Raw genomic sequence first — 26452 nt, forward strand, 5'->3', positions numbered from 1 at the left:
TTGCTCCGTGGTCCAGTTCTGATGCTCACGTGCCCATTGTTGGCTCTTTCCGCAGTGGGCAAAGGTCAACATGGGCACCCTACACAACAAATTGCCATGCCCTGTGTGTTCTGACACCTTTCTAACAGAACCAGCATTAACTGTTTCAGCAATTTGAGCTCCAGTAGCTCTTCCGTTGGATCGGACCACACGGCCAGCCTTCCCTCCCAACGTGCATCAGTGAACCTGGGCCGCCCTTGACCCTGTTGCCGGTCCTTGGACCATTTTTGGTAGGTACTGACCACTGCAGACCAGGAACACCCCACAAGAGCTGCAGTTTTGGAGATGCTCTGACCCATTCGTCTAGCCATCACAATTTGGCCCTTGTCAAAGTCGCTCACATCCTTAAGCTTGCCCATTTTTCCTGTTTCCAACACATCAACTTTGAAGACAAAGTGTTCACTTGCTGCCTAACATATCCCACCAACTGACAGGTGCCATTGTAACAAGATAATCACTGTTCTTCACATCATGTCAGTGGTCATAATGTTATGGCTGATCGGTGTAGATTATGCTATATTTCCTTATATTAGCAGGCAAGCTACTGCCCCCAACAGGTGAACAAACAGAACGCATTACTTTGAGCTAATATCGTTTTTCTAGTTACGGACACAAAACTCTGTAAAACTACAAAATAAACCAGATACAATTAAACTGGACTCAACATTGTGTCATTGTCAGCCAGGTGCTAAACAACAAAAATAACTGGTTATTATTTGCTCGTTTATCCGTCGTTATTCATGTGTTCACGCTGTTCCTTGGACCTTTACTTCCGGTAAAAAAAATCCTTCAAAATTAGAGCTTTATTTTACGAAAATGTTGGCACTATAAAAATACAATTATTTCCATAAAAGGTAAGACATTTTAAAAGTAATTTAGAATCGATATCATATCATCTATGTATTATATTTTTGCATGTCTGTTGGCTTAAATAGACCCCTCTTCTGTTGACCTTCCTGACGTTTTCTTTTGTTTTGTTTTTGGGAATCTCTGCAGCATCACAACCTGTAACTTTCCACAAAAACAGTGCATGTACAAGCTTGTCTTTCACATATATATGCTTTATTTGTTTAAATCATCAGCAATTCCTACTAATGGCAACAATTTATTTACAAATGTACATTTGAATTGTATTTCTTCATAGAATCTCTTTTCTGTAAACACATTAGATATTACATTGATTGCCATTTTCGCTGAACAATAAAAGAAAATTGAAATAAAGATGAATATTTCTGTCAAAGCATAATTTGTACATTTGGGGAAATTGAGAAGAGCAACAAAAACACATTTTAAATTAAACCTAACATATGTATTATCTCGGTTTTCCTTTTCTTGACTTTTCTTTAGTTAATTGGGTTTATTTTATATTACAGATTTAAACTAAATCAGCCCTTTGATCTAAAACAATCCTCTTTATTATTTAATTGTTTTATCATTATCCAAAACAAGAAAAATAAACCACACCACACAAACAAAAAGTTCAACAACAACAGAAACTTCAACAAAAATGTACATTATTAAAGCACTTCCCATACTTTCTGATTGCTAACTATTTGTGATTAGACTGCAATATTGTGATTATCAATAAGCATCAATAAAAAAACTAAAAACACAGACAAGTGGAGCACCCCAACGACGTGCACTCTTGTAAAATAACAACTTCAGTTTTCCTGCATTTTGTTTAATCTGACTCTGAAGTCTAGTCTGCATTTTTCCGCCCTTTCCGGAAAAAGGAAAAACACCCAGAAGTACGTTTCTTTTTCTTGCTTCCCTTTTGCTTCAGTGGGGAAGAGCTCCGCCTTAATTTGATTTTATTCACACCTTTTATTTTCTTTGCATGTTTTATTCCAACATCTTGTTCTTGTGCCACAGACATGCCTTTGGTGCCCTGCGGCTTTGGTGAGGGTAAATCCTTCAGATTTAATTTGCTTACTTTCTCTGGCAATGTGACCTTTGCATCTGTTTTTGGACCTGAGAGGCTTTCAGAATGAGCTCGATCATATTCTACGCGTGTTGGTGAAGTTCCTTCTCCAGCGTCTATCATGTTCCTCCTCTCACTTCTTTTTTCATCCCCACCATGGGTCTTCCTTATTTCCTCAGCAGGAATTCTCTCGTGAAGATGAAGTGCTTTCTCTGAATCAAACCTTCCTTCTAGTCTATCTCCATCATGTGTTTCTGTCACATGAACATCTGTTTGTGTTGTTTGTGCAAAATGCTCTGAACTGCTCTGTCCAGCATCTGATCTTCTATAGATATGATCGTCTCGATCCTGACCAGAGTGTTGGTGTCTCTCTGATGTTTCTCTTCTTTGTGCTTGCTTATCACCCCCTCTCTTTTGCTCCATGTCTCCCTTCACATCCATTTCCTCTCTCTGTTGCTCAGGGCTTTGATACAACCTGCTTATTTTAGATTTGCTCTGTTTACTATCACCAACTCTTCCATAGCAGAGGTCATATTTGGTCAAGAGCTTTCCTGTCCCTGATTTTCTTTCCTTGTCTTCATTATAATACCTTATAATAACAGGTTTGGGGACATCCTTTCCTTCAACTTCCTGTGTGCGCATCTCATCTTTATACATGTCTTGTTTAACATAATATAATTCTTCATGGTACTGATGCTTTGGAAACCTGTTGGGGTAATCTATTCCTCTCCTTTCTGACTGTGCATCATCTTTTATCCATCCATCCTCATGACCTTCCACGGCCATTTGTTCCTCATCTTTTTGCATGTCAACATGTTGAGGATGCATGTTGCTGACTCCCTGTTTATAGTCGCGACATGACGTGTTGTGTATGTCATCACCCTCCTGTGACTTCCTGTGGCTAACATCATCTGGTCTTGCACTGTCCTTGCCCTGGTCGTCGACACTCTCTTCAGTTTCTCTGGGTAAGATTTCTATCTTTTTGGTCTGGTTCTCAGCCTCAGCAATACCTGTCATGGCTTCTTCATCTGAAGCTATCATTTCCCCCTCATCTCTCTGTTTTTCTGCATCGTCATCTTGAAGGTGATACCTCATGTCTTTCCTTTCATCATTACACTCCTGTTGAATGTTTGGACTGTTATAACCTCCAATGGGCCGGTCCTCTGAACTAGAGAGGTCAGATGATCGTCTACACTCGTCATTGACATAGTTGCGAACTCCTGTTTCCAGATTGTTGTCGATGGAAACATCCACTGCATTGGTACAACCTGCTCCTGCTGTCTTCTCAACCCCATCCTGACTCTGAGTAGACTTCTCTCTGGTGTCGTGAGTATCTGCAGCATGTACTGTTAAATAAGCATAAAACAAAATTAGGCTAAGTACCAAGCAACATGAACAACAGTAACCATGAGGTACATGTTTGCTATCTTACCTTTCTTTTTCCTGTAAAACAGAAGATAAGCGCTGTCTGATCTAGACAGAGAAATGTGGGGATAAGGATAGGTCATTTTTAAATACAACAAAAAAATTGGCTTGTGTTTTATAGAGGGTCGTTCTGTTGTTAATTGATCATTTTAGACAATCAGACAATGTAAATATCAACAGAGGAATGCCTTGGTGTGTAAATTTAGGGTCTCCGTATGAATAGATTTGTACTGTAGGTGTTGCAAAATACACATTGATATTGGTATATTATATTCATTTCTGATCGTTTCTTTTACCATTCAGTAAAGATGGAAAATAATCTCGGTCAGCCATTACGGTTACAGTGCTGTGGAATACATTACTTATACTGAAGGGAACTGTTCATGTACTAAATCATTGCAATGAAAAGAAAGACTAAAACTTACTTCTCAACCTGGTCCAACTGGAATGGCTGGTAGTTGGCCTGTTGAGAACAAACATGAAATTATATGTATTTGTACTGCTAAATGTAAGTCTTGATAACACTTGAGCTAAAGTGATCGATCTTACCAGCGTGACGCAGCTATCATTGAAGCTGTAACATCTCCCATCATCCTCAGATTTGATTGTGGCAATGTAATGTCCACTTCTGAGATCTCCAAAATGATCCACCATCGCATACAGTTCATAGGGCTGATTCTGATCACCAGTGGAAAACATGACAGACATGAGAGTCAGGAATGAAATATGTCATGATGAAAAAGTAAAATATACTATAAACATACCTCTGGTATCTGTAGGGTGCAGGGAACGTCCACAGTGCAGTTGATTTTGACATATCTCATGGAATAGTAGTCAAACTCAAACCTCTTCAGCAGCAGCATCAAAACCTCTGGATGATGATTTATTACACATTTCTAAAGAAACAGGTCCCCAGCATGTGTTATAATGCAGTTATAACACCATGAACTCTGTATTTACACTGTAATGTGATCTAATGTACATAAATAAAAAAACATGTCGTTATTATTACTCACAGTAGTGGCATGAGACTTGTCATCACATTTCTCGCAGTACATCTGGTTTTCTCCGTTGAGAGACGATTCTCTGAAATACTTCTCAATGCCATTCACCTAAAAACAAGAACTCATGTCATTTGCGTCTGAAGTTAGCTCTGTGACATCATTCCTCATCAGTTTAATGGTTTTGTGGTCTAAGGGAAGATGGCATATAACAGAAAAATGCTTTAAAATGTGCAGGTTGTCAGATGCTTACCACGCTATAGTTTCGACTGTAGGAATCCTCCAATGCAAGAGGAAGATTCCAAAATGGCCCAGCAGCATCAGTCTCGGTACCACATGATGAACATGTGGTCTTGTGTGTCAGCTGTCCGTGAAAAATCTGAAAGCACAAAAAAACTTGCAAAGAAGTATTTTTCTTGTAGTGTACAGATTCCAGTATCAGTGGTGAGTTATTTACCTTCGATGCATCATCACTGGTCTTAGCTAAAATCTTCTCAAAGTACTCAGCAGCATCCTGCTGTTCATAAACTGAGGGGGAAAAGAGCAGAAATCAGTGAGTATTTATTTACAAATTAAATTAAGCTTATATTCATTGATAATGGATACTACACAATGGATCAAATTTCCCAAATAGATATCCTCTAAGGCTCTGTGTCTCTGTGTGGTATCATACTGTACCGTTTGTTATGCCCAGCTTCTTTGTGATATTATGGGTGTACGCTGAATAACTTTTTAAGTCACCAAACAGGGATTCAAGTTGAAGATCAATATGCTCAGTGTCAGGATTATCACTGGTGTACCTGCACAAAGTTACAAAACAGTGGTGATGAGATACAAAGGTTCACTGAATACCCCCTCAATACTGTTGAAATGCATTTGATGGCATGAAGTTGACTTCGTAACAAACCCTTCCACAGCTTCTCTGAAGTCTTTGGTCATAAAAAGCACCTGCAGCACACTGTTCAGGTAACATGTCGACCCTTGGTTTTCCAAGCCATGGTACTTGATGGCTGTTGGAGGAAAATGCAAATTACGCTATGAATGTAAATGGTAAGTCTCTAAACAAACGGCACATAGCCTATATCTTACCAGGAGGGGACCACATATTGGAGATAAACTGCCGACCGGATTTATATAAATCCATGTTGATTCGTTTTTGACGATCGTATCAGTCCACTCATACACTGCCAGCTGCACATCATTTCACAATTAATTGTTGACAATGAATCAAACACACCAGTTTCATTGAGGAACACAAAGCAGAACATAATTAGCCTACCTTTAGACATTCCCGCAGACAAAATGTTCATCCCTCCGTTTATCATCGACGTGTCTCGAATATCACTTTCTCTTTCTATTTCTAATAAAAATGTCCTGCTGCATTCAGGGAGTGTCGGACAAATTTTATTTTGAGAACACACACGGTTCCCATGACTGGCAAGGAAATAAAATATAGTTGCCCTTGCCTTTAGTGATTTTACCTTAAGATAAATCATAAACCAATTTTCTTCTCTGTCTTCTCTCCTTGCTTTACAGGAGGACGTGAACGCAGTATATTCAGCTGCTGGTGGAGACGTTTCTTTTTGTAGACCATACATGCAGAGCTGAAAGATGTATCCATATGCTTTACTCGAGTAAAAGTATAGCTACTAATACATCATTGTCAAAATACTTCATTGCAAGTAAAAGTACTGCATTCAAAATCTTACAAAAGTAGTATCTGCTAAATGTACTTAAAGTGTAAAAAGTAAAATAATCATTGTGCAGAAACATGGCCCCAGATAATTATATTTATATATGTGACATTCATATATAGTATTGTTGCTTCAAGAAACATTTTTACTGTTGTAGACAAACAAAGTTCTGATTTACTTTTTGTAAAATTATTTAGTTCACTAGTTGAATTTTTAGAGATGCATTTTGTTAAACCTCAAAATTGTACTTAAGTACAGTGAGTAAATGTACTTATTCTCACCTACATGGATGCATTTACAATATTTATATTCATTGTTGTGTATTACAAAACACCTATGAGCACACCCCATGTATGAAGTAATTATTTAATGTGTATTTAAATAAACTGATTACATGGGATAACTGCTAGACTGTGAGAGCCCTTGCAGGGACCCCTGGGGGACCCCATTGATGTGTCTTCACTCTACTTTAAAAGGCAATATCTGCACATAAGATATGAGGAAATAAAAGGAATTAGATAGAACTTGCCTTTATTTGAACAGCAAAATCATTTTTACATCAGAACAATAAAAGGAGTAAGACAATAATATAGCACACACAGTAGAGCGTAAGCATGTGTAAACAGCAGCAGCAGGAGGAGGTGGAGGTCTCTGTCAAGCGGTCAGTCCTCCAGGAACCTTCACCACCATGTGAATGTGGGACTGGTTCTGGATTCCATATTCACTCAGCAGCCCGTCGTCCCCATCCAGCATCTTATCTGTGAAGATCAGCCGCAGAGCCCCCACTCCTGTACACACGAACGCACACACACACGAACACACACACACACACACACACACACACACACACACACACACACACACACACACACACACACACACACACACACACACACACACACACACACACACACACACACACACACACACACACACACACACACACACACACACACACACACACTGTTAACATCAAATATACTTAAAGTACTCATTAAGAATAGAATAATATAAATGACATGTTGTGATTATAATTATTAAAGTGTTATCAAAGCTGGTAAAGGTGCAGCTAGTTTTAATGACTTTGTATACTGCAGGGTAGCTTGTGAATTTACTCCAGGTGGAACTAAAGTCTGATTTAAGTGTTGATTATATTTCACATCATTAATCAGCAAGCAAGGACCAACTTCTGGGAAGATGAATGGCAAAGAAATGACACACGAGCTCTTGAATGGCTGGACAGAGGAATCACACCAACGGAAAGCCTCGCTAGTGGCCACGATCTTGGCTGGACAACCTGGAAGTCACTTAATAGACTGCATGTGGAACAGGGGAGGTGCAAAGCACTGATGAAAGTGTGGAACTACACCACAGAAGACACATGCAGCTGTGGATCAGCGCAGACAATGTCCCACCTACTGGAATGTGCCAATGCCCCCCGGTGCAGTCCAGAAGACCTGGCAGAACCTACCCCATCAGCTGTGGCTTGTGCCCGATACTGGCAGAACTACATCTGAGATTGCTACGGACTCGAAGAAGAAGATCATTAATCAAAGATCTGTAAAGTAACTAAAGGTACCAAATACATGCAGTGGAGTTAATGATTTACCTCTGAATTGTACTGGGGGACTTTTTTTAAATACTCAAGTAAATTACAACTCTCTCAAAAGAGTACTTGAGTAAATGTACTTAGTTACTTCCCCTCCTGGCTCTTACCTGCGGTCTCGGGAAGCCTCTCTGCTATCTTCTCCTTCAGCTGCAGCACGGTCATGCTCTTAAACTGCTCCTCCGTGTTGCACATGTCGATCATGAGTAGTTCACCTTTAAATCCGTGCACCACGACCTGGTAGATTTTCCCCATGGCTGTGTCTGTCTGGGCGCGAGCTGCTCCTTCGCTGGGAGAGAGGTAATGCCACCTCAGGGTGCTGTGTATGCTGATCAACAGCAATCTTACGCAAGGGGGAGGGGGAGGGGAGGGGAGGAGGATACTTTCACTTTCGTCTGACTCCTGAAGCTATTATTATAATTATTACCATGATCATTTTTGACTTTTTTAGTTTTATTTCTAATTTCTTATGGGTCGGTGTTTGGTAACTATTTACTTAATTAAAATGTTAAAGGACTGGTACTTGAGTATTTTTAGCTACTTTGTACCCTTATCATTCAAAGGTAAATCGTGTACTTTTACCCCACTACATTTATTTAATACCTTTAGTTAATTTACTTAATCAACACTTAAATCAGACTTTAGTTACCCCTGGAGTAAATTCACAATCTACCATGCAGTATACAAAGCTATTAAAACTAGCTGCACCTTTACCAGCTTTGATAACACTTTAATGCATCAGTAATTAGAATCCAAAAAAAAATGTGTTAATCTGAAATGGGCCAATGTGCATAATGAGTGCTTTTACTTTTGGTACTATAAGTATATTTTGGTGCTAAAAGTAAAACTACACTCTGGTACTTCTACTTTTGTACAAGATCTGAGTACTTCTTCTTCCTCTGGCCGTGTTTGTAACACCACATGATTTTGAATACATCATTTTATTTAAAGCGATTTTATTTTTAGAATTTTAGTAACAGCACGAGGGCTATAGATTAATGTAACACAGAAAAACAGCCAATGATGTGTTGACATGATTAGTGGAAATCACCTGATACTCCGGCAGTGTTTGGCATCTGACCAACGTCCTCTTTGTTTACCAGAGCTCTGTTCCACATTCTGGCTGTCTTATAAGAAGTTTCTGTAAAATAAAGTGGTGTGAATATTAAACACATGAAGGGCCTTTTCTCCATTGAGGACATACTTCAAGGCTGTCTTAAAAAATAATAATGTAAAAAAAAAGAAGTAGATGGGGAATTCTGACCTGTTACTCTAAATTCACGTGATTTCTTGGAACTGCTGTGGGAAACTGAAAGTAAAAAAGAAAATCGGAGTCAGAGAAATTGACACAGCGGCAGCCATTTTACTGCTGCTGACACTCGAAGTTAGGAGAGCAGAGGAGCTGAAACAAAATGACTACACCGGATCAGGAGGAGAAGAGATACGACCGGAGAGACACGACTCTGAAGTTTGTCAACAAACCGGATGCTCTGGATGCATTTCGTAAGCATTATCAAAAAACATTTAAACCAAAATCACAATAATTCATGTTTCTGTGCTGCGTGAATTGGTTATCCTGATTAACCTACACTACCTAATTGCTTAATAATTTACAAAACTGCAACTACTTTGCACACTTGTAATGTGAATATTAGTACCCTAGGTTCAATTTTAATAGTTGTAGCTTGATAAATTAGAGTATGTGCTAACTTATTTTGTATTTATTTTGTAAATGGTGCATACTGTATAGATAGATATCTTTCTCCTGGTGATATGTACTGTATATTTATATTAAACTTGTGTGCAAAACCTTGATAGCAGTTGTTACTGTAACAATATAATATCCCAATTTGTATCTATTATTAAGTTAACAAATGGATTGCATGCAATGATATATAACGACAGAGGGAGATATGTTTCTTAATTTTTCTTTAAAGGAATTGGGCTCTTTCATCCTGAATGTGCAGGGCTATATGTATGTGACTATGACGATGAGTTCAATGTCTGCTTTTGTTGTTGTTCCCCTCAGCTCCGGAGGATGGAGACCAGTGTCTCTGTGCAGAGATGTCCTGCGGTCATGCAGTCACTCCACAGTCTCTCACTGGCTGGTGTCGCAGCCTGCTGGATCAGGTACTTTCCAACATGTTGTTTAAAGAGCACAAAGCCAGGTTCACTATGTGTTAGAGAAGTGATGTTGCAAACAGAAACAGAAACATATTTCCACCTCTACGTTTTACTGACTATAAAAACTGTGTTAGACCACTTATTATATGGAAACAGTGTTTTGTCCTCAGTGTATAAGTGTCTTGTTGCCCATGCTGGATGATGTTGATTTATTATTTAGTTTAAACCTTTCCTGGTTCTACATGTAAAGGATTCTCAACTCCCCACATACACTGCAATATAACTCAATGTGTCCTTTTGTTTTTCAGGGCCAGTACAAGTTTAAGTGCCCTGCTTTGAAGGATGGCACCGTGCAGAAGTGTGATAAAGAGTGGTCCTATCAAGAGGTGCGCCGGCTGGCAGTGCTGACAGCTTCAGAGATGGCGTACTTTGAAGAGAGGATGGCCCGTCTGGCTGCCACAGAATACTGTGAATTCAAAACAGTGAGTTGTTTGTTTCTAATATCATCAAATCATGCGGAAAACAGAAATAAAGTTTAGGTCCGATAAATATTTTAAGTCCATGTTCTAGGTGCACTTGTGATGTCACAACGTTATAATATTTACTAAGTGCCACTACAGTACCGTTACAGTAGTTACTCGCCTAATTTGGTGAAGAGATGCAGAGAGGAAAGATGTGAAAGACCATGAAACACCGACCAATCAGAGCACTCTAGCTTTTTTGGGAAGGGGCTTAAAGAGGCAGGTGTTAGGTACATTCAGACAGACAGTATGAGAGATGTAATGTGTGTTTACATGAAAGCATATTACAAGTGCAAACCTGAAAACAAGCCTGATGTCTCCTAGTAATATTTTACCTATATATTTGTTATAATTATGATTGAACTCAAACCAGCAACAAGTTAGCTTAGCTTAGCTCAAAGACTGGAAACAAGTGGGAACAGCTATCCACTGACCCCGCTCTTTCAAAAGGCGTCCGTGAAACCAGTTTTGTGTGTAAAAATCGTAGCCATTACATTTTTACTCTTTCGTTATTGTATGGAGTTATACATGAGAGATAGAAGACCATAATAATAATGGGAGAGACGTGAGAGCCAAGTCTAAATCTACAAAGTGTGCCTCTGCTGTGACATGTTTCCATGCTTTAATGTTCAAAAAGGCCTTTATTTTTCTCATACTGCCTGCCTGATACGTTAGCTGGCCGTCCCTGTTGTGATTGGTCCCTTAGCATATATCGCTCACAATGTGTCGGAGCACTAGCCAATAGAAGCGTTTGAAGTAGTGATGTCACTATGTCCAGGAAGTAAACAAAGGAGTCCAATCCAGGTGTCTCAGGCAGGGATTCTAGCCTTTGCAGACCATTTAAATTCACAGGAATCTAAAAAGCCCACTAACGGAACAGGAAAACCCCCCAAAGCTTAACAGGGCCCCTTTAACTTTTTCTCACATCCCCTCCAACAGTGTCCTGGCTGTAAAACGTATGTGGAGAGAGAGGACCAGAGCAACCTCAGCGTGATGTGCACGATCTGCACGGATGAAAAGAAGAAGGTTTACAACTTCTGCTGGCAGTGTCTGAAGGAGTGGAAAGGCGCAGCACCGCGCTCGGACCGCTGCGACAACGACGGCTGCATCAACGCGGTCCTGGAGCTCCTCAACAACTGCAAGACCACCGCCCTCTCTGAGGTACAGGGGGTCACTGCGTGTCCCTCCATCCGGGCCTGTCCCACCTGTGGTACAAAGGTGGAGCACGACACAACGGGCTGTAAGAACATCATCTGTCCTCGCTGTCAGGTGGAGTTCTGCTTTGTGTGTCTGAAGCTCACTCCTGAGTGCCTGAAAACAAGCTCCTACTTCCTCCCCTGCAGTGCTGGCGTGGCTCCCAGACAAACCTCCATACCTGTGTGGCACCGAAACTAAGAGAAACACTGCACACACATAGCTTACTGTCTTCGACTGTGATAATTTCCTTGGATTTCAATGCAAGATTGCCTTAGCAACTAGAGCCAAAAGTGTAGACTTATAAGCTTATTTATTCACGTATTGAAAAGATCTGCTTTATTTTCTCTTAATGTTTTATAATCCACTTTCTGTAATGTTGTTGGATCTCTTTTCAATAATAGTTAATCATTAATAACTGAATAAATAAAGTTTCCCTTAACATGAGTGTGGAAAGTCTATTTGATGTCTAACAGGTGCACATAATACAAGTTGTAAATGGGTTTAATGAAAAACTATTAGCATTTTCCCACATGCAATATAACATTCTAAACACTTTATAGATATTTTACTTATTGTAGCTGAAAATGTTTCAATTTTGCACAAGTACTGTAGTTATTGAATTGTAAAAAGTTGCTCACATGTATAACCTTTCATTGTAATGCAGCCGTGTCAAACTCAATTTCATCGCGGGCCACATTAGCATTATGGTTGCACTCAAAGGGCCGGTTGTAACTTTAAGACTATATAAAAATACATATATAAATATATCATATATATAAAATAATGTATTATATTACATTATTGCCTCTGCATTGAATTATTATTCGATAAGGTAATACCTTCATAATTAACTACGACTGAAAGCAGAAGTCTAGGGGAAATAATTGCAAGTCTCTCCAGTGAGAATGTCACAAAAGGATTTAAAAAGAAAAGCGAAATTCTAGAAAAAAAGTCACAATCAAAGAAAAGTCAAATTCTGAAAAAGAAAAAATCAAATTCTGAGAAAAAAGGCAAATTTGAGATGCATTATGGGACATGTAGTTTATGGGCAGCGTGCTTCTGTAAATCATCACGTAACCGTATAATAAACATATTATATTCTTTGCAAGCTCTTGTGGGGCCACAGAAGATGAACTCACGGGCCGGATTTGGCCCCCGGTCCTTGAGTTTGACACCCCTGAATGTCAGTAGGTGCTGTAGCGCCCCCTAGAGGTAAATCTCAAAGTAACACTGAACAATGGCACGTTTTAAGACTGGAACAGTTGTTTAATAGCCAACAAAGTCACGGAAATTAACAAAGAAATATCACATTTCACAAACAAGGGTTTTTACATTTGTTTGACCCTTTGAAATATGACACACTTTTCAAACAAATTGACCCAGAATTTATGGCAGATTATGTGATAAGTCAATAATGGTAAAGCTTTGTGTAAACACAGTAAATGAAGGTCAGTACGTCCCAAATTTAGAGTTTGGAGAAGCAGAAAGGAGTTATAGAAGTGAAGCAAAAAAAGGCACTGCTGCATATTTAGGTTACCTTAAAAAAAGGCCCACTAAAAGCATCAGTTTAAGTGTACAGTGTATTAACAGGAAGTAGTAGGCTACAGTATTTTGGACCATAACCTGACTGAAGTAGCTCAAAAGTTCAAGGTACAAGACACAACCAGCCCTTTGAAACCAGCAGATACATTTAGTAAGTGACAATTATATTATTAATCCACAATAAAACCTGTGGAAATGGGCTTTAAATAATCGTCCATACACAGGTTTAAGTTTGTTTTTTAACACTTAAATACGAGTGTGACTGGAGTTTATTGTTTGGGCACTTGCTGAAACACAGATCTGGTGTAAAATCTATTAAAAATGTTTCCAGGAAAAATATATGTCCAGAATAGGTTTTATAAATTTAAACTGAGTTTTTTCATACTTCTGTTATTGCCATCCTTGTCACCCACTCCAGGTAATTCTGGGTCCACAAGACTCCCTCCTCCACCTGCTAGTTTTTGAATTACCAAGATGTGTGATTTGTCTTGGATTCCATAGTGAGACAACAGAGCAGAGTCCTCATCCAGAACTCTCTCTGCGAAGATCAGTCGCAGGTCTGATCGATCTACAACATGAACACACAGAGACAAAGGAAGTCAGAACGAGGCAGAACAATTCAATTTAAAAAGATGCCATTTAGTTAAAAAAGTTAGTTTAATTTGCTCTTCTTGGACCTTCAGTCATACGATATATGGCATAAGCCAGTGTCTATAAAGGGAATGTAACTTCAAACACTTAAGTACTACTGTGGGCTATTTTAACAGAATCAATGTCCGGTAACCTAAAGAGATATTCCACTTAAAAGGCAGGATTAAAAATCGAAATGTATGTCATGACTCATGTATATTAACATAAATTCTTCGCCTTGAGACTGAGACTCGTTTTCCTCAGCTCGTGTGTGTGTTGCTTCCAGAAACTCTTTTAATCACTCACTCTCTCTTTGTATGCCATGTCCCTCAACCGTGAAGTGAGGATCTTTGAGGATCCCAATGAGGCCAGGATGCACATGGCAGCATTGATTAGCGAGGCTCTTGTCCATGAGGCCAGGGAGAGGCTTTTCATGATAAGCAAATACCCAAGTCTGTAATATAATCATTGCTATTGCTTTTTATTGATGTAATGTAAAGGGTCCGTTAGACCTTTTTATGCAACCGTTAAATAATTGCTCAAATATAAGTGCTGCTGTCTTATGTTGTATTACAACTTTGATCTCAACCTCTGAAAAAATATAGGCTACTGAGACCCCTGCCATCCCTCCGAAAAAGAAAAGAAAAAGCAGGAAGAGACCCCTTTCTAATCCAGTGTTCACACGCAGACGTGAGAGACAACGGGAAACTCAACGCTCCGCATCAGGTTTGTTCTTTACTATATCATGATTTCTAAATCTAAGAATAAAGATAATTCATAACAAAGTTATTTTGGTGTACACAGTATGAAATTATGTAATGTAAAGATACCTCTTGACAAATCTGTTGCAATGTTTAAAACATTTTCAAATTAAATCAAGATATTGTAAGAGCCTGTGACTGATAATCCTTGCTTGTGTTGTATTTTTGAACATGTGTACCTCGATTTGGATAAAAGTATGGCAAATGTAAATTGTCATTGTGATGCTGTGGTAATATGTTCTTAGTTTCATTACCTGCAGTTCTTACAGAGCATTTTCATATTACAATGAATTGTTGTAATTTTAGATTGATTGAAGGGTTAAGCAAAAATGACTGTCTCTGCAGCTTCACAAGCCAGAAGAGACGATCCTGTGCATGAGGAAGGCCTTCAGCTAGAACATCAAGAGTTCGGTAGTCTTGGTGAGTATATTGATTATAACAGCAGTTGACTGGCACTACAGTTTTTCCCAATTTTTCCATTTTTATACTCATCTAGTTAATCATAATAAAGTATTGAGTGTTGACTGTTTCATGACAAGTGAATGCATATTTGGTATAAGTATCACTTGCTAATATTGCTTTGGATGCATATGATGATTCATAGCATGTTGCTATTATTAGTCCGCATATATTTTTCCAACTCAAAAGTGTTTCAGTATACTACCTTAATATCCATCATACCAGTTTTAGGGTGTCTTAAAAGCTGTTTTATTTTTTAGAAATACATCTCCAAGTCCAGGTTCTGGAGGCAACAGACGGAACGGTTTCTGCCTGGGCACAAAGGCAGCTTCTCACAGATGTGAGAATGAAAACTGCTAGGCCAATGCTTTTTAATGCAAAACTCTCAGCTGAGAGAATAGCCATTCAGAAGTGCCACAGATGCTGTGCAGAAGAAGCGGCTATTAGGTGCCTGGACTGTGTTCCACTGGACATGGAGTTCCTCTGTGCAACCTGTGACATGGAGGAGAGGAATATCTTCCATGACAGAGAGGCTGTGTTCAATGGATTTCTGGAGCCCATTCCCCCTACAACTGCTGTGGTGGTGGATGAAAATGGCCAGCCTCAGTTTTGTGAACAAAGTATGTAAAGATTAACATTACATTACAATGTCCGATTATAGTGTAGTTCCCATAATTAAGTGCGAATGGGAAGTGTACATAGCTGATTGAAAAAAGTATGATTGGTTTTGACTAGGGCTGCAAGAAATGTGGAAATTATGCAAAATGTTATTGAATATCTTGATAATCTAGAGAATTAAGGAAAAACTGTAAATACACCCTTCCTAACTTATTTTCTATATTGCAGTATGTCAACTGCCTGTTCCTACTCCAAGGTCAATCTGTGAATGCTCTGATGACGTCACAGTTACTCCTTGGAAGCATATTTCTGTGGTCACCATCAACGGTATGTTGTTCTGAAAGCCCTTCTTTTTGTACAAGTAGTATTGTAGGGCACAGTTTTACCACTTTGTGCAACGCAAAGATTTGTATCACCTGGTCATTTTCAGACAACACCCAAATGCCATGTCAAATAGCTAATACATCATATATGCACATCTATGTATAAAATATGTTAAGGCAAACTCACAGTTTTATTACCGAAATACCTTTACTTTGTCCATTTGTTCACAGGACGATACAATGTCTGCTTGCCTCGGAAATCCTGTCCATCCTGCTCTGCAGAATGGACTCCTGAGGTTAAAGACCTGCTTTTGTATCGGTACTGGCCAGCTAGCACCAGCTGCCAGGCGCTTTACAAATATGATGTGTTTCAGGCAGGCATTTCTGAAAATGTTGGAGCACAGATCTGTTCAAGCTGGACGGGTAAATCTGCCTGAATCACACGGAAACATACAAAAAACAATATCATATTACTGTATACCATATCATTAATTGTTGGCATTGCTTTCAAAACAATTACTAATCCACTTTTTTTAAATCAATATACAGACAGGTAGTATCTGTGCTGATACATTTCAGCGAAGCTTCTTCGAGTTTTGCTTCCGTCAGTACAAACAAGAGGTTATGTGCCAGGTCCATCACTTTGTTTGTCCAGCATGTTCTCCAGACATGTTGGCTGTCTGCTGTGATGGAAACCGCAAGCATTACCGCTTTTCCAAGTCAAAAGGGTTTAATTAAAGTCAACGTTTCAGTTTTTTCAGTGTACATAAGGCGGCTCTCACGACTGACAGGGACATTTAACGGCTCTTTACTGATGTAGTCGTAACATAAATAATAAGCTACTATAAACTAAGTAATACAATGAGTAAAGTACTGTATAAGCAACATTTTGACATGTTCTATATAGAGCCCGATTCTCCTCTACTATATTTCAGAAGCAAGTATTGGTATTTTGTCTATTCATCTACTATTCTACTGCATGTATCTGGAAAAGACAATACTTACATGTTAAGATGCAGTACAATACTGTAGCCTTATCTACCCTGTAGTATACACTCATCAAATAAACCAGGTTTACTATAATAAAAGTTTATTAGTTCATTTATATTGTGAGCAGAAAACACATCAGTTTTTGCACAACGTTTTAAAATGCATTATTTGACATGTTGCCACTGAAGGCTGCTTCCTTCATCATTAACCACTCTTAGTCAGTGTAGATTTTATATTGGATGACAAACAGCTGCACATTAGTGAATACATGTATGTTGGACTGAGTTAAACAACAGCTAAATAAAACAAATAATGACACATATTAAAATAAATGTAGTCTTTTGACAACTGTCAACACTTTTCATGTGTTACCTGATCATTGATATCATGAAACAGCTCTGTGGATGCACAATACGTGAAACAAGGTTAGCATTAGCACTTATGCTACAGGAAGTGGACTGGTAGTGATGACAGTGATTTGCACTTTAAGCCACTCCCTGATAGTTGTGTAAAAAAATCAAGTTGCGAGACACATCCATTAACTTTCCCTGTTCAAACAATTTAAACAGTCCACACACAGAGCAGGCGCATAACAAGACATATGAAATGAAAAGATTAATCCAATATTGGTTTTACACTAAAATCCCAGCAGACTGTGATATGGGATAATCGTTTGGACACTTGTGTGAAGCTCTGGTGTGTTATTGAAATGTCTCCAGGAAACAGTTCTGTCCAGGGAAGGTTTTAAAAGTCAGCGAGCCTTTCATTACTACTGTGTTTCCCATCCTTGTCACCCAGTCCAGGATCTCCCGGGCCCCCAGAACAACCTCCACCCCTCAATTTTAACGCCGTGTGAATGGTTGCATTATTTTGAATTCCGTAGTGTGATAGTAGAAAGTTGTCCTTCAGTTCCCGGCTTTCGAAGGCCAGTCGCTGTTGTGACACTAAAACATGGACACACAGGAACAGACGCATACAAAGAAAGGGGGTCAAAACCAGCCACTGACAACATTTCTATACTGTATAGGCTATATATGTCTTAGGTCATTTTAAATTGCTTTTTTTGACCTGCAGTCCTACTAATTCCTGGTGGAAAATAACCATGCTGACCTAAACACACACCTGACCTCTCGGTTATAAATAACAGTTTACAAATGTTCTGATGTGTATATGATTGCAAAAACCCAACAAACGGCTATTTCAATAGTGATCATACCTGGAATTCCCTCGAGAGCTGCAATCTTGTGTTTCAGATCCAGCACTGTGGCGCCCTGAAACTCAGTGTCGTCCAGCAGCAATTGATATGTCTGACCAGTAAGCCCTTTAATGAAGATTGACACAACCATTTCTGCGGTGTTGCTGTTTGGGTTCCTTTATTTGGTTGCAGATTACCGACACCGACGAACTGAATAAAGACTTTCAGTTTCGTTCTTAATCTTAAAGGTACACGCACCCGCCTTTCAATGCTCATTGTCTCTGTATTCTAGTTAGAAATCTCTTTGACTGCATTCACGTAAAAAAAAAAAGCCATGTATTCCAAGTTTATTATAAATGCTCTTTTTAAAAAGCATTAACATATCAAAATATTTAAAAGATCCAAGCCACTTATGACAAATATACAGATATTATCCCTGTCATTTCATCACTTCCATGGCGCTCTTCTGTCTCTTTCCCTGCTCTTTGCAGACTGTCCTCTATCTTCAGGACTTTTCCCTTCTTTTCTCACAGTTTGTGTGCAATCTGCAGTCACAGCATGTTGCATGGTCTCCCCGTCTTTCATCGAATTGTTGGATTTTCTGCGTAGTTTTGGAGAGTTATTACACTTAATGGATGGCTGCATGCAAACTTTAATCGTCCTGTGTCCTTTCAAGTATGTAAGTGAAGAAGAAGAAGAGGAAACAGGAAGTGACTTCACATCAGAACTACACAAATGTTCTTCTGCTTCCCCATGTTTGACTCTATTTCTAAGGCTTCCTTTAGCTTTTTGTGTTCCCCAGACAGTCTCATTCACCTCCAGTCTTTTCTCTGTGGATTGCTCTAACACATGGTTCATCTCGTGTCTTCCCAAATGTTTCGAGTGTTTCCCTCTGGTGTGTAAAAGCTGCATGGGCTCCTCTGAGTTCCTATCAAGCTGCTGTCTGATCTTGTGACTCTTTTGTAGCGTTGAAAAATCTGACTTGTGTGATTGCAAACAGTCTCCATCTGCTCCAGAGTCTTTTCTGTCTGGCTTCACACACGGTGCATTCAGGAGCTTCAGGTTTCCCCCTCCATGGCAGCTTCCATCATTGAGTTGATGATGAGGAACATGAAGCTCTCCTCTCTCTGTCTCGTCTTGTCTTCCTTCAGCATCGACTCCTGAATGTGAACGGAGATCATCCTCGCTTTCATCATTTTGTTCAGGATGTCTGCTCACTTTGAAGAGAAATAAGAAGGGTTGTTATTGAATTAGGCCTTATCATCTTGGACTTAAAGGGACAGTGTTTAGACTGTAGCTTTTTTATGCACGTTTTTAGAGGTATGGGGAAGTCTGCTTACTCTTGAATGGAACTGGATGGCACTCAACTTGTGGTGCTCAAAACGATACAAATCATTTTGAAAAACTTGAAAGGAATGTCTCTTTCCAAAAATCCTAACCTAGTTACTCAAATAATCAACAGACTTTGTCGTGAGCAGCTTTCAGGAACTATTTACTAACTACCAAACACCCACTTTACATATCACCGCGGAGAAGTAAGCGTTCATCTACTCAAGGAAGTGAGGCTTTTTTCCTAGTTCCTGGCTCCATAAGTAACGGCGTAAGGTTTCTGAGAATAAATATATATTTCTGTTGAGTATTTTTTTGGCCCTTTTGAACACCACAGGCTGAGTGACATCTAGTTGCATTTTATTCAAACATAGGTAGACAAATATGGCTGATATCACCAACACTAAAACAAAAATCTAGATAATTAATAGCACTCGAATAAGAAATATTAGAAACTAGAACTGCACATTTTCCAACTCACCCTTCTTGTACATGAGGAGGTAAGCTGTACAGGACCTCAGGGAGTAATTTGAGGCCCCAAAGAGTGGTGGTTGAACCTGTGTGATTCAAAAACAATTACAGTAAATGTTGTACTGTTTAACTGAGCATAGATATGTGACACCTGACTGCATATAGAGAAACTAGCCTCCTTACAATGTCAACAATGTTGTCATTAAAGTGATACCACGTGTCCGTTTCAATAGATTTGATGTGCGCAGTGTAATGACCCCCTGTTAAATTCCCAAAGTGGTTCACTAAAGCGTAGGCTGGGGATCACTAACGGTAAGTTTCACTGTAGGAGCTCGAGTGTTAAAATCCTGCAGACCCTCGATCCTGGTACTGAGTCTGCATGTGTTCATAATTATATTTGCTGTCCTTAAAAATACTTTCAGTATATGAGCAACGCGATGCTGCTGAGTATTTTTGACAAGATCCTGTGTATGACCAGTCCGGTTGCAGCCCAGGTACAGATGAAATAATTGGTATATCTAATATTATATTAGTTATAGATGTATACACCATACTCTACCCTGCTGTTTATATATCCAATTTATTTTTATTTTTATCATGCAGCACCTCATGCACTTTTATTCTGAGACAGGAATTTTTTAATGTGTGTCAGCTTATATTTTTCAAGATTCTCATGATAGTTTTTTATCTTATATTTTTGTTTGTATGTATAGTTTTTTAATATCTAGGTGTGGAGAGTTGAGCCTAAGAATGTCATTGTACAGTGCAACCGCCCGGTATAATGTTCATGCAGCATTCAACACTTTTATTTCATGAAAGTGGAGATCGTTATTAACGATTTAATAAAGCAGCTCATTATTTTAATTGTGGATTAAACTGCAGTTTTTTTCTTTATCAATATATTAATTGTTTGGTTTGTAAACTGTTATTAAGTGGTCAGAAATGTGCAACATTATCACTTTTTAAAGGCTTGGGATTTTGGACTTTCAAGTGTTTTTGTTTTGTTAGCAGAATCTTAATTTTTGAAGTTACTTGTAGGAGATGTATTGCAGTATAACGTACACAATTTAGTTAAATTCCACTGTTATTTGATACTTAAAAAGTTACATTTCAGTTAACGGCATGAGCTGCTCAGCAAAACAATCCCTTTACGGCATGCTCCCTGTGGCCTTTCCCTGTCCTATACTGCCCTCTGCTGTCTGTAGCGATATACAATTCTACTGCGGAAAAGACAACATCTACCCTGTAGTATACACTCATCAAAGAAACCAGGTTTACTATAATACAAGTTTATTTGTTCATTTATATTGTGAGCATAAAACATTTATATTTTTGCACAATGTTTTAAAATGCATTATTTGACATTTTGCCACTGAAGCTTGCTTCCTTCGTCATTAACAACTGCATCACTGAATCAGGCTTTTCTTAGTCAGTGTAGATTTTATATTGGATGTCAAACAGCTGCACATTAGTGAATACATTTATGTTGGACTGGGTTAAACAACAGCTAAATAAAACAAATGATGACACATATTGAAACAAATGTAGTCTTTTGACAACTGTCAACACTTTTCATGTGTTTCCTGATCATTGATATCATGAAACAGCTCCCTGGATGCACAATATTTAAAACAAGGTTAGCATTAGCACTTATGCTACAGGAAGTGAACTGGCAGTGATGACAGTAGAGGTTTCTCAATACTCTAATTTCCCCTCCTCGACTCCATTCCTCGACTCCTATCCTCGATACTTAGTCCCGGCCACAGGAGATGCAAGCGGAGGACTGAGGAGGGGAACCGAGGAGAGAGGAGGGGAAGCAGCAGGCGGTTAGAGAAATGAGAACTCCTCTCCTTTGAGCGCTCATTTTAAAGAGACGTCCATTAATGACGACAGGAGACACTGCAGCCCTCTGTCTGATGGACAGATGTGTTCATGACGACTTATATATTTAATTTGATTCATTGACAGTGAGGTATAATGAGACAATAACAGGCTACAGATGCAGACATATACACACAAATATATTTATATAAATATATACAATTTCAGAATCAAACAAGTATGAGAGCACTCTCATAATAACGTAACACAATCAGAGACTGGATACACCCCCCCCCCCCCCCCCCCCCCCCACACCCCCTCTCCCCCCTCTCTCTGGTCGCTGAAATGGGGAATTTAAATTACGGGCCAAAAGTTATATTTACAAGTATTAAAAGTAAGCATCAGTGGCGTTTTCTCCTGGAGGCCAAGGGAAGCCAGGCTTCCCCTGTTTTTTCGGATTGTAGTTATAATTTTAATAAATAAATAAAAACACTTAGTTTCGGAAATTCATTGTTGTGTGTTGCTGCCGGCCCGTCTCTCCCCCATTTTCATTGAGTATTTTACAAATATTGAAACAGCGCCCCTCTAGATGTTATGGTGAAACAGTAGATTGCACTCTGTTGCGAGAGGAGGCCAGGCGAAATTTGCTTCCCTTGGTGAAAAAAAATGGAGGGATTGACCAATCAGATGAGGAAGCTAGAGGCGGCTGGCTTCCCTTGCCTCACAATCCAATCAAATCGCATCAATTTAGTGGTGCAGTGACGCGTCCCAAAAAGCGGAAGTAAGCTGCGCCCGGTTTCCCTCGACAAAAAAGCAATGGGATTTCTCCATAGGATTTTGGAAAATAGCTCGAAAAAAGGTCAGTGGAAAACGAACCTGTTAGGTAAATGCACGTTTTGTTCAGTCGGATAATATCCACATGTCTACCCTACTTTTATCATTTTCGAATGATAAATCTAATCGATAGAAGATAGATAGCGTCACTGCACCACTTACACCGCCGTTTGAAAGTAGCAAGCAACTGAAGCAAGTGCAATTATGGAGGGTGGAGATTTGGAGTATTTAATCAAAAATAATTGGACTAAACTTCCGCTGCAGCAGCAACAACAAATACAATCTGATGACAGGCCAATGCCCAAACTGGAGCCGTTTACAGATAGGAACAAAGGAGCGAACCGGACGTAAAACGTTAAAGTTCTCCTGGTTTAGTTTGTGAATTAATGCGTATTAGAGTTTCGGCTGGAGAGTGCGTGCGGACCTGTCGGTCAGATAACAGGCGTGTGTAAGTCCTGCATCTGTATGATACAAATGTGTGTAAAATGATACCGGGCGCTGTAATCACTCATCTGGTTACGTTATTACATTGACCACCACACCCCCCCCCCCCCACCCCAAAAGAAAGGACGTATTATTGGCTTCCCCTAATTTTTTCCCCACGCCACGCTACTGGTAAGCATAGGACACCAACCCAACTGAGACCCTTTTGTCCGCCGCATCTACGTATTGTAGGCTACAACACACACACCTACACACTGTGGTAGTGTGTAGGTGTGTGTGTGGTACAGTCTGTACCACACACACTGACACACTGTACCACACACACCTACAGCTCCTAAAGCATAATCAGGCTACAGCCGTTGTGTATTTTATTATGTGAAGCACTAAATGGTCTTAAAAAAATATTTACTCTTTGTTTGAAGATATCTAGACTACTTAACTACAGCATACAAATACAGAAAGTAATGTAGTAAGCCTGTTATACTGAGTGATATATTTTACACACTGCTCTGCTTTCTGCACGGACCTCACAGCTGTTCTCACTGTAAACATCGCGTCGCCGTTCAAGCGGTTACTAAAATAATATCCAAGGAATACATGCAGAGCTGTCATTGGCTGAGACAAGTCCGGCCGTGCGTCGAGGAGGAGCCGTGGAGGAACCATCAGTAGGCTTGTTTGAGACGCGTTGCGGCTCGCCTCGAAAGTAGACGAGAATAGCCGATCGCAGCCGGGGGAGGTCTCAAAAAGCTCGCCTGAAGTCGGACAGCTCCGAGTCGGCTTCTTCTTCTTCTTCTTCTTCTTCTTCTTCTTCTTCTTCTTCTTCTTCTTCTTCTTCTTCTTCTTCTTCTTCTTCTTCTTCTTCTTCTTCGGTGGTGGATGTGTGTTTGAAGAGGGAAGAGGGAATTTCAACTTTAACTCTTGTGTTTCTGTTTCAATCGTTTCTTTAACTGTATGATCTTTCGTTGGGATTTTTGTACCCTTTGCAAGTACGGTTAATTTGTTAATTTAGTGTTTTTCCGTGCCTCGTGGCGGGGATGGCGTCCTCCGGGGCGCCGCCGGTGTCTCTGAGACACAGAGTGCGGCTGGTGGCTCAGGCCGCAAGCACAGTGGAGCAGGTGCTGCTGGCTGTGGGGGATCAGGTCGGTCATGTAAATATCTCCTATGCTTCCCGCATGAACAAAGCGGTCGTGGTCTTTTTGAAAGACCAGAAATATGTGACGGAACTTATCGAGAGCGGATTAATGATAAACGAGGAATACATTCAAGTTTCACCGCTGGCGACACCGTCCACGCGGATCACTGTGTCTGTCGTTCCTCCGTTCATCCCGAATGAGGCGCTGGAACGGGAGCTGAAGCGTTTTGGTAAGTTTGCCAGTAGTCTCCGCACTGTTGCTCTGGGGTGTAAGGATGAAAAGTTAAAACATGTCCATTCTCTGCGGAGACAGGTTTTTATATGGTTTATGCGAGCTCAGGGAGCGTAAAGTGTTTTGAGTGCGGGGAGTCGGGTCACAAACGTGTTGCATGTCCACAGAGACGGCACGCCGCTCCGCCGGGGCCGCCCAGCCGGGGGCCGCCGGGGCAGCTGAGCCGGGGGCGGCCGGGGCCGCTGGGGCGGCCGGGGCCGCTGGGGCGGCCGGGGCCGCTGGGGCGGCCGGGGCCGCTGGGGCGGCCGGGCCGGGAGCCGCTGGGGCGGCCGGGCCGGGAGCCGCTGGGGCGGCCGGGCCGGGAGCCGCTGGGGCAGCCGAGCCGGGGGCGGCCGGGGCTGCTGTGGCGGCCGAGCCCGGGGCGGCCTGGTCCGCGGCAGCGGGACCCGGTGTCGCGGGGGCTGCTGCTGCACCCGCCGGGGCCCCGGTGGCTGCGGAGGAAGTAGGGATGAATATCGTGAGAGATGAAACAGGGACTGTAGAGAGTGTGGTGAAAATGTGGAAACAGGTAAACGGGTGAGAGATGATGTAGCAGGGCAGGTGAGGACTGGTGCTGTGGGACAGGTAGAGGCTGTTGGCACACAGAAGGAGCTGCCGTCTGGCTCTGGGCGGAAAAATGAGCTTCAACATGCTGCAGACAATAATGAGGTGACAGAGATGGACACAGACGGTGAGGGGGATTCTGACTGTGGTTCAGTTGCAGATAGTCTCTCTCAGAACGCAGAGATATATTCTTTGGAAGAGATTAATGTCTTTTTAGACGAGTCTTTTGGCAAGTCAGTGGAAGTGAGAGATTTTTTCCCTGACATTGACAAGTTTCTTCATACAGTGAGAACTCTTCAGAAAGTTGTAGGGTTAGACCTGCTGGATGAAAAGAAACGTTATCGTCTCAGGAGGCATGTAACTGCTGTGAAAAAAGATACGCCAGGAAGCAAAAGAGGGAAGAAACTGAAAAGGTCTAAATAGTTTCAACATGATCATGCAACACTGGGTGTCTCCTCTCTGCTGTGTGTACCTGTCTGTTCTTTCTCTCTGTCTCCTTCCTCTAATGCAGGCTTTAAGGGTTGCTTCTTTGAACATGAACGGGGGTAGAAGTGCACAGAAAAGAGCTTTAGTGTTAGAAGTCTTTAATCAGAAAAAATTAGATTTGATATTTCTGCAGGAAACGCACAGTGATAGCCTGAATGAGACGGACTGGGGGATGTGGTGGGGGGGTCAGTATGTACTCAGTCATGGCTCAAACTTTAGTGCTGGAGTAGCTGTTTTATTCTCCCCCTCTCTAAATGTAAAGATTTTATCCAGCACTGAGATAGTGGCAGGTAGAGCCTTGATGGTGAAAGTGGAACTGTTAGAGTTCAGTTTCACCTTTATTAATGTGTATGCACCCAATCAGGGCCCTGCACGTGTATCTGTGTTTCAGTTATTAAAAGACAAGCTAGACACTAGTGTACAGGGGGAGTGTGTTATACTGGGGGGGGACTGGAACGTTTGCACTAATGTCACTTTAGACAGAATAGGACGGGAGCCTCATCCTCAGTCGTCCCTTTTACTGTCACAGGTGATAAGAGAGGCTTACTTAGTGGATGTGTGGAGGATGAAGCATCCCTCCGTTAAACAATACACCTGGATGAGAATGCTAGATGGGGGCGTCAGTGCAGCCAGGCTAGACAGATTTTACATGTCTTCTTCTTTTATTACTCGTGCAGTGAACTGTCACATCCAACCTGTTGGTTTTACAGATCATCAGCTAGTTTCTTTGGATTTGGTTTTATCCAACACAGAGAAACCTAGATCGTTCTGGCAGTTTAATGTTACAATTTTACAAGATTTGATTTTCTGTGAGAATTTTAATTTGTTTTGGATCAACTGGAAATCAAAGAAAGAGTCTTTTCCCTCCCTGAGTCAGTGGTGGGAGGTAGGAAAGGCTCAGATTAGAGTGTTCTGTCAACAGTATACAGCCTACTCCACTGCAAACATTAGGAGAGCTATAGAGCAGTTAGAGAGAGAGATCAGAGAGTTGGAGAGTGTGTCTGCTCGAAATATAGAACAGTCCCTCCTAAAACAACAACAGCTTAACTGTTTT

The 26452-nt window shown here is 40.6% G+C and overlaps 4 protein-coding genes across 8 annotated transcripts; 2 read left to right on the top strand and 2 right to left on the bottom strand.

The window, feature by feature from the left end:
• Nucleotides 1-1079: 1079 nt before the first annotated feature.
• On the bottom strand, nucleotides 1080-5811 carry LOC307032297 (uncharacterized protein). The gene is made up of 12 exons (XM_079670171.1): nucleotides 5666-5811; nucleotides 5476-5577; nucleotides 5294-5396; nucleotides 5065-5186; nucleotides 4844-4914; nucleotides 4640-4765; nucleotides 4402-4497; nucleotides 4150-4281; nucleotides 3935-4063; nucleotides 3811-3848; nucleotides 3393-3433; nucleotides 1080-3306 (listed from the first exon to the last, which is right to left on the bottom strand). Exons 2-12 carry the CDS (start codon nucleotides 5528-5530, stop codon nucleotides 1739-1741), a joined length of 2481 nt encoding a protein of 826 aa, XP_079526297.1. The 5' UTR covers nucleotides 5531-5577; nucleotides 5666-5811; the 3' UTR covers nucleotides 1080-1738.
• A 783-nt stretch (nucleotides 5812-6594) lies between these two features.
• Nucleotides 6595-20004, bottom strand: LOC307032314 (polyubiquitin). Of its 5 annotated transcripts, none has more exons than XR_013806222.1 (7): nucleotides 19857-19998; nucleotides 18068-19263; nucleotides 16068-16294; nucleotides 13456-13638; nucleotides 8738-8995; nucleotides 7797-8029; nucleotides 6595-6868 (listed from the first exon to the last, which is right to left on the bottom strand). XR_013806222.1 is itself a non-coding variant. In XM_079670195.1 (5 exons), exons 1-5 carry the CDS (start codon nucleotides 18195-18197, stop codon nucleotides 6735-6737), a joined length of 582 nt encoding a protein of 193 aa, XP_079526321.1. In that variant the 5' UTR covers nucleotides 18198-18285; the 3' UTR covers nucleotides 6595-6734. The 5 variants fall into 5 exon arrangements, 2 of the variants coding, with proteins under 2 accessions (XP_079526321.1, XP_079526320.1); XR_013806223.1 differs by having other exon boundaries at nucleotides 16049-16294; XR_013806221.1 differs by lacking the exon at nucleotides 7797-8029 and having other exon boundaries at nucleotides 16049-16294; nucleotides 19857-20004.
• LOC307032311 (E3 ubiquitin-protein ligase) lies at nucleotides 8958-11972 on the top strand. Its single transcript, XM_079670190.1, has 4 exons — nucleotides 8958-9189; nucleotides 9716-9816; nucleotides 10119-10292; nucleotides 11271-11972. Exons 1-4 carry the CDS (start codon nucleotides 9099-9101, stop codon nucleotides 11724-11726), a joined length of 822 nt encoding a protein of 273 aa, XP_079526316.1. The 5' UTR covers nucleotides 8958-9098; the 3' UTR covers nucleotides 11727-11972.
• LOC307034515 (uncharacterized protein) lies at nucleotides 14311-16298 on the top strand (the record flags this gene model as incomplete). The annotated part of the gene is made up of 5 exons (XM_079673342.1): nucleotides 14311-14426; nucleotides 14807-14881; nucleotides 15181-15540; nucleotides 15767-15865; nucleotides 16093-16298. The coding sequence occupies exons 3-5, from the start codon at nucleotides 15267-15269 to the stop codon at nucleotides 16296-16298; spliced, it is 579 nt and encodes a 192-aa protein (XP_079529468.1). The 5' UTR covers nucleotides 14311-14426; nucleotides 14807-14881; nucleotides 15181-15266.
• Nucleotides 20005-26452: the final 6448 nt, after the last annotated feature.

This window comes from Notothenia rossii (assembly GCF_949606895.1).
Source record: "Notothenia rossii genome assembly, chromosome: 3".
Classification (NCBI taxonomy): domain Eukaryota; kingdom Metazoa; phylum Chordata; class Actinopteri; order Perciformes; family Nototheniidae; genus Notothenia; species Notothenia rossii.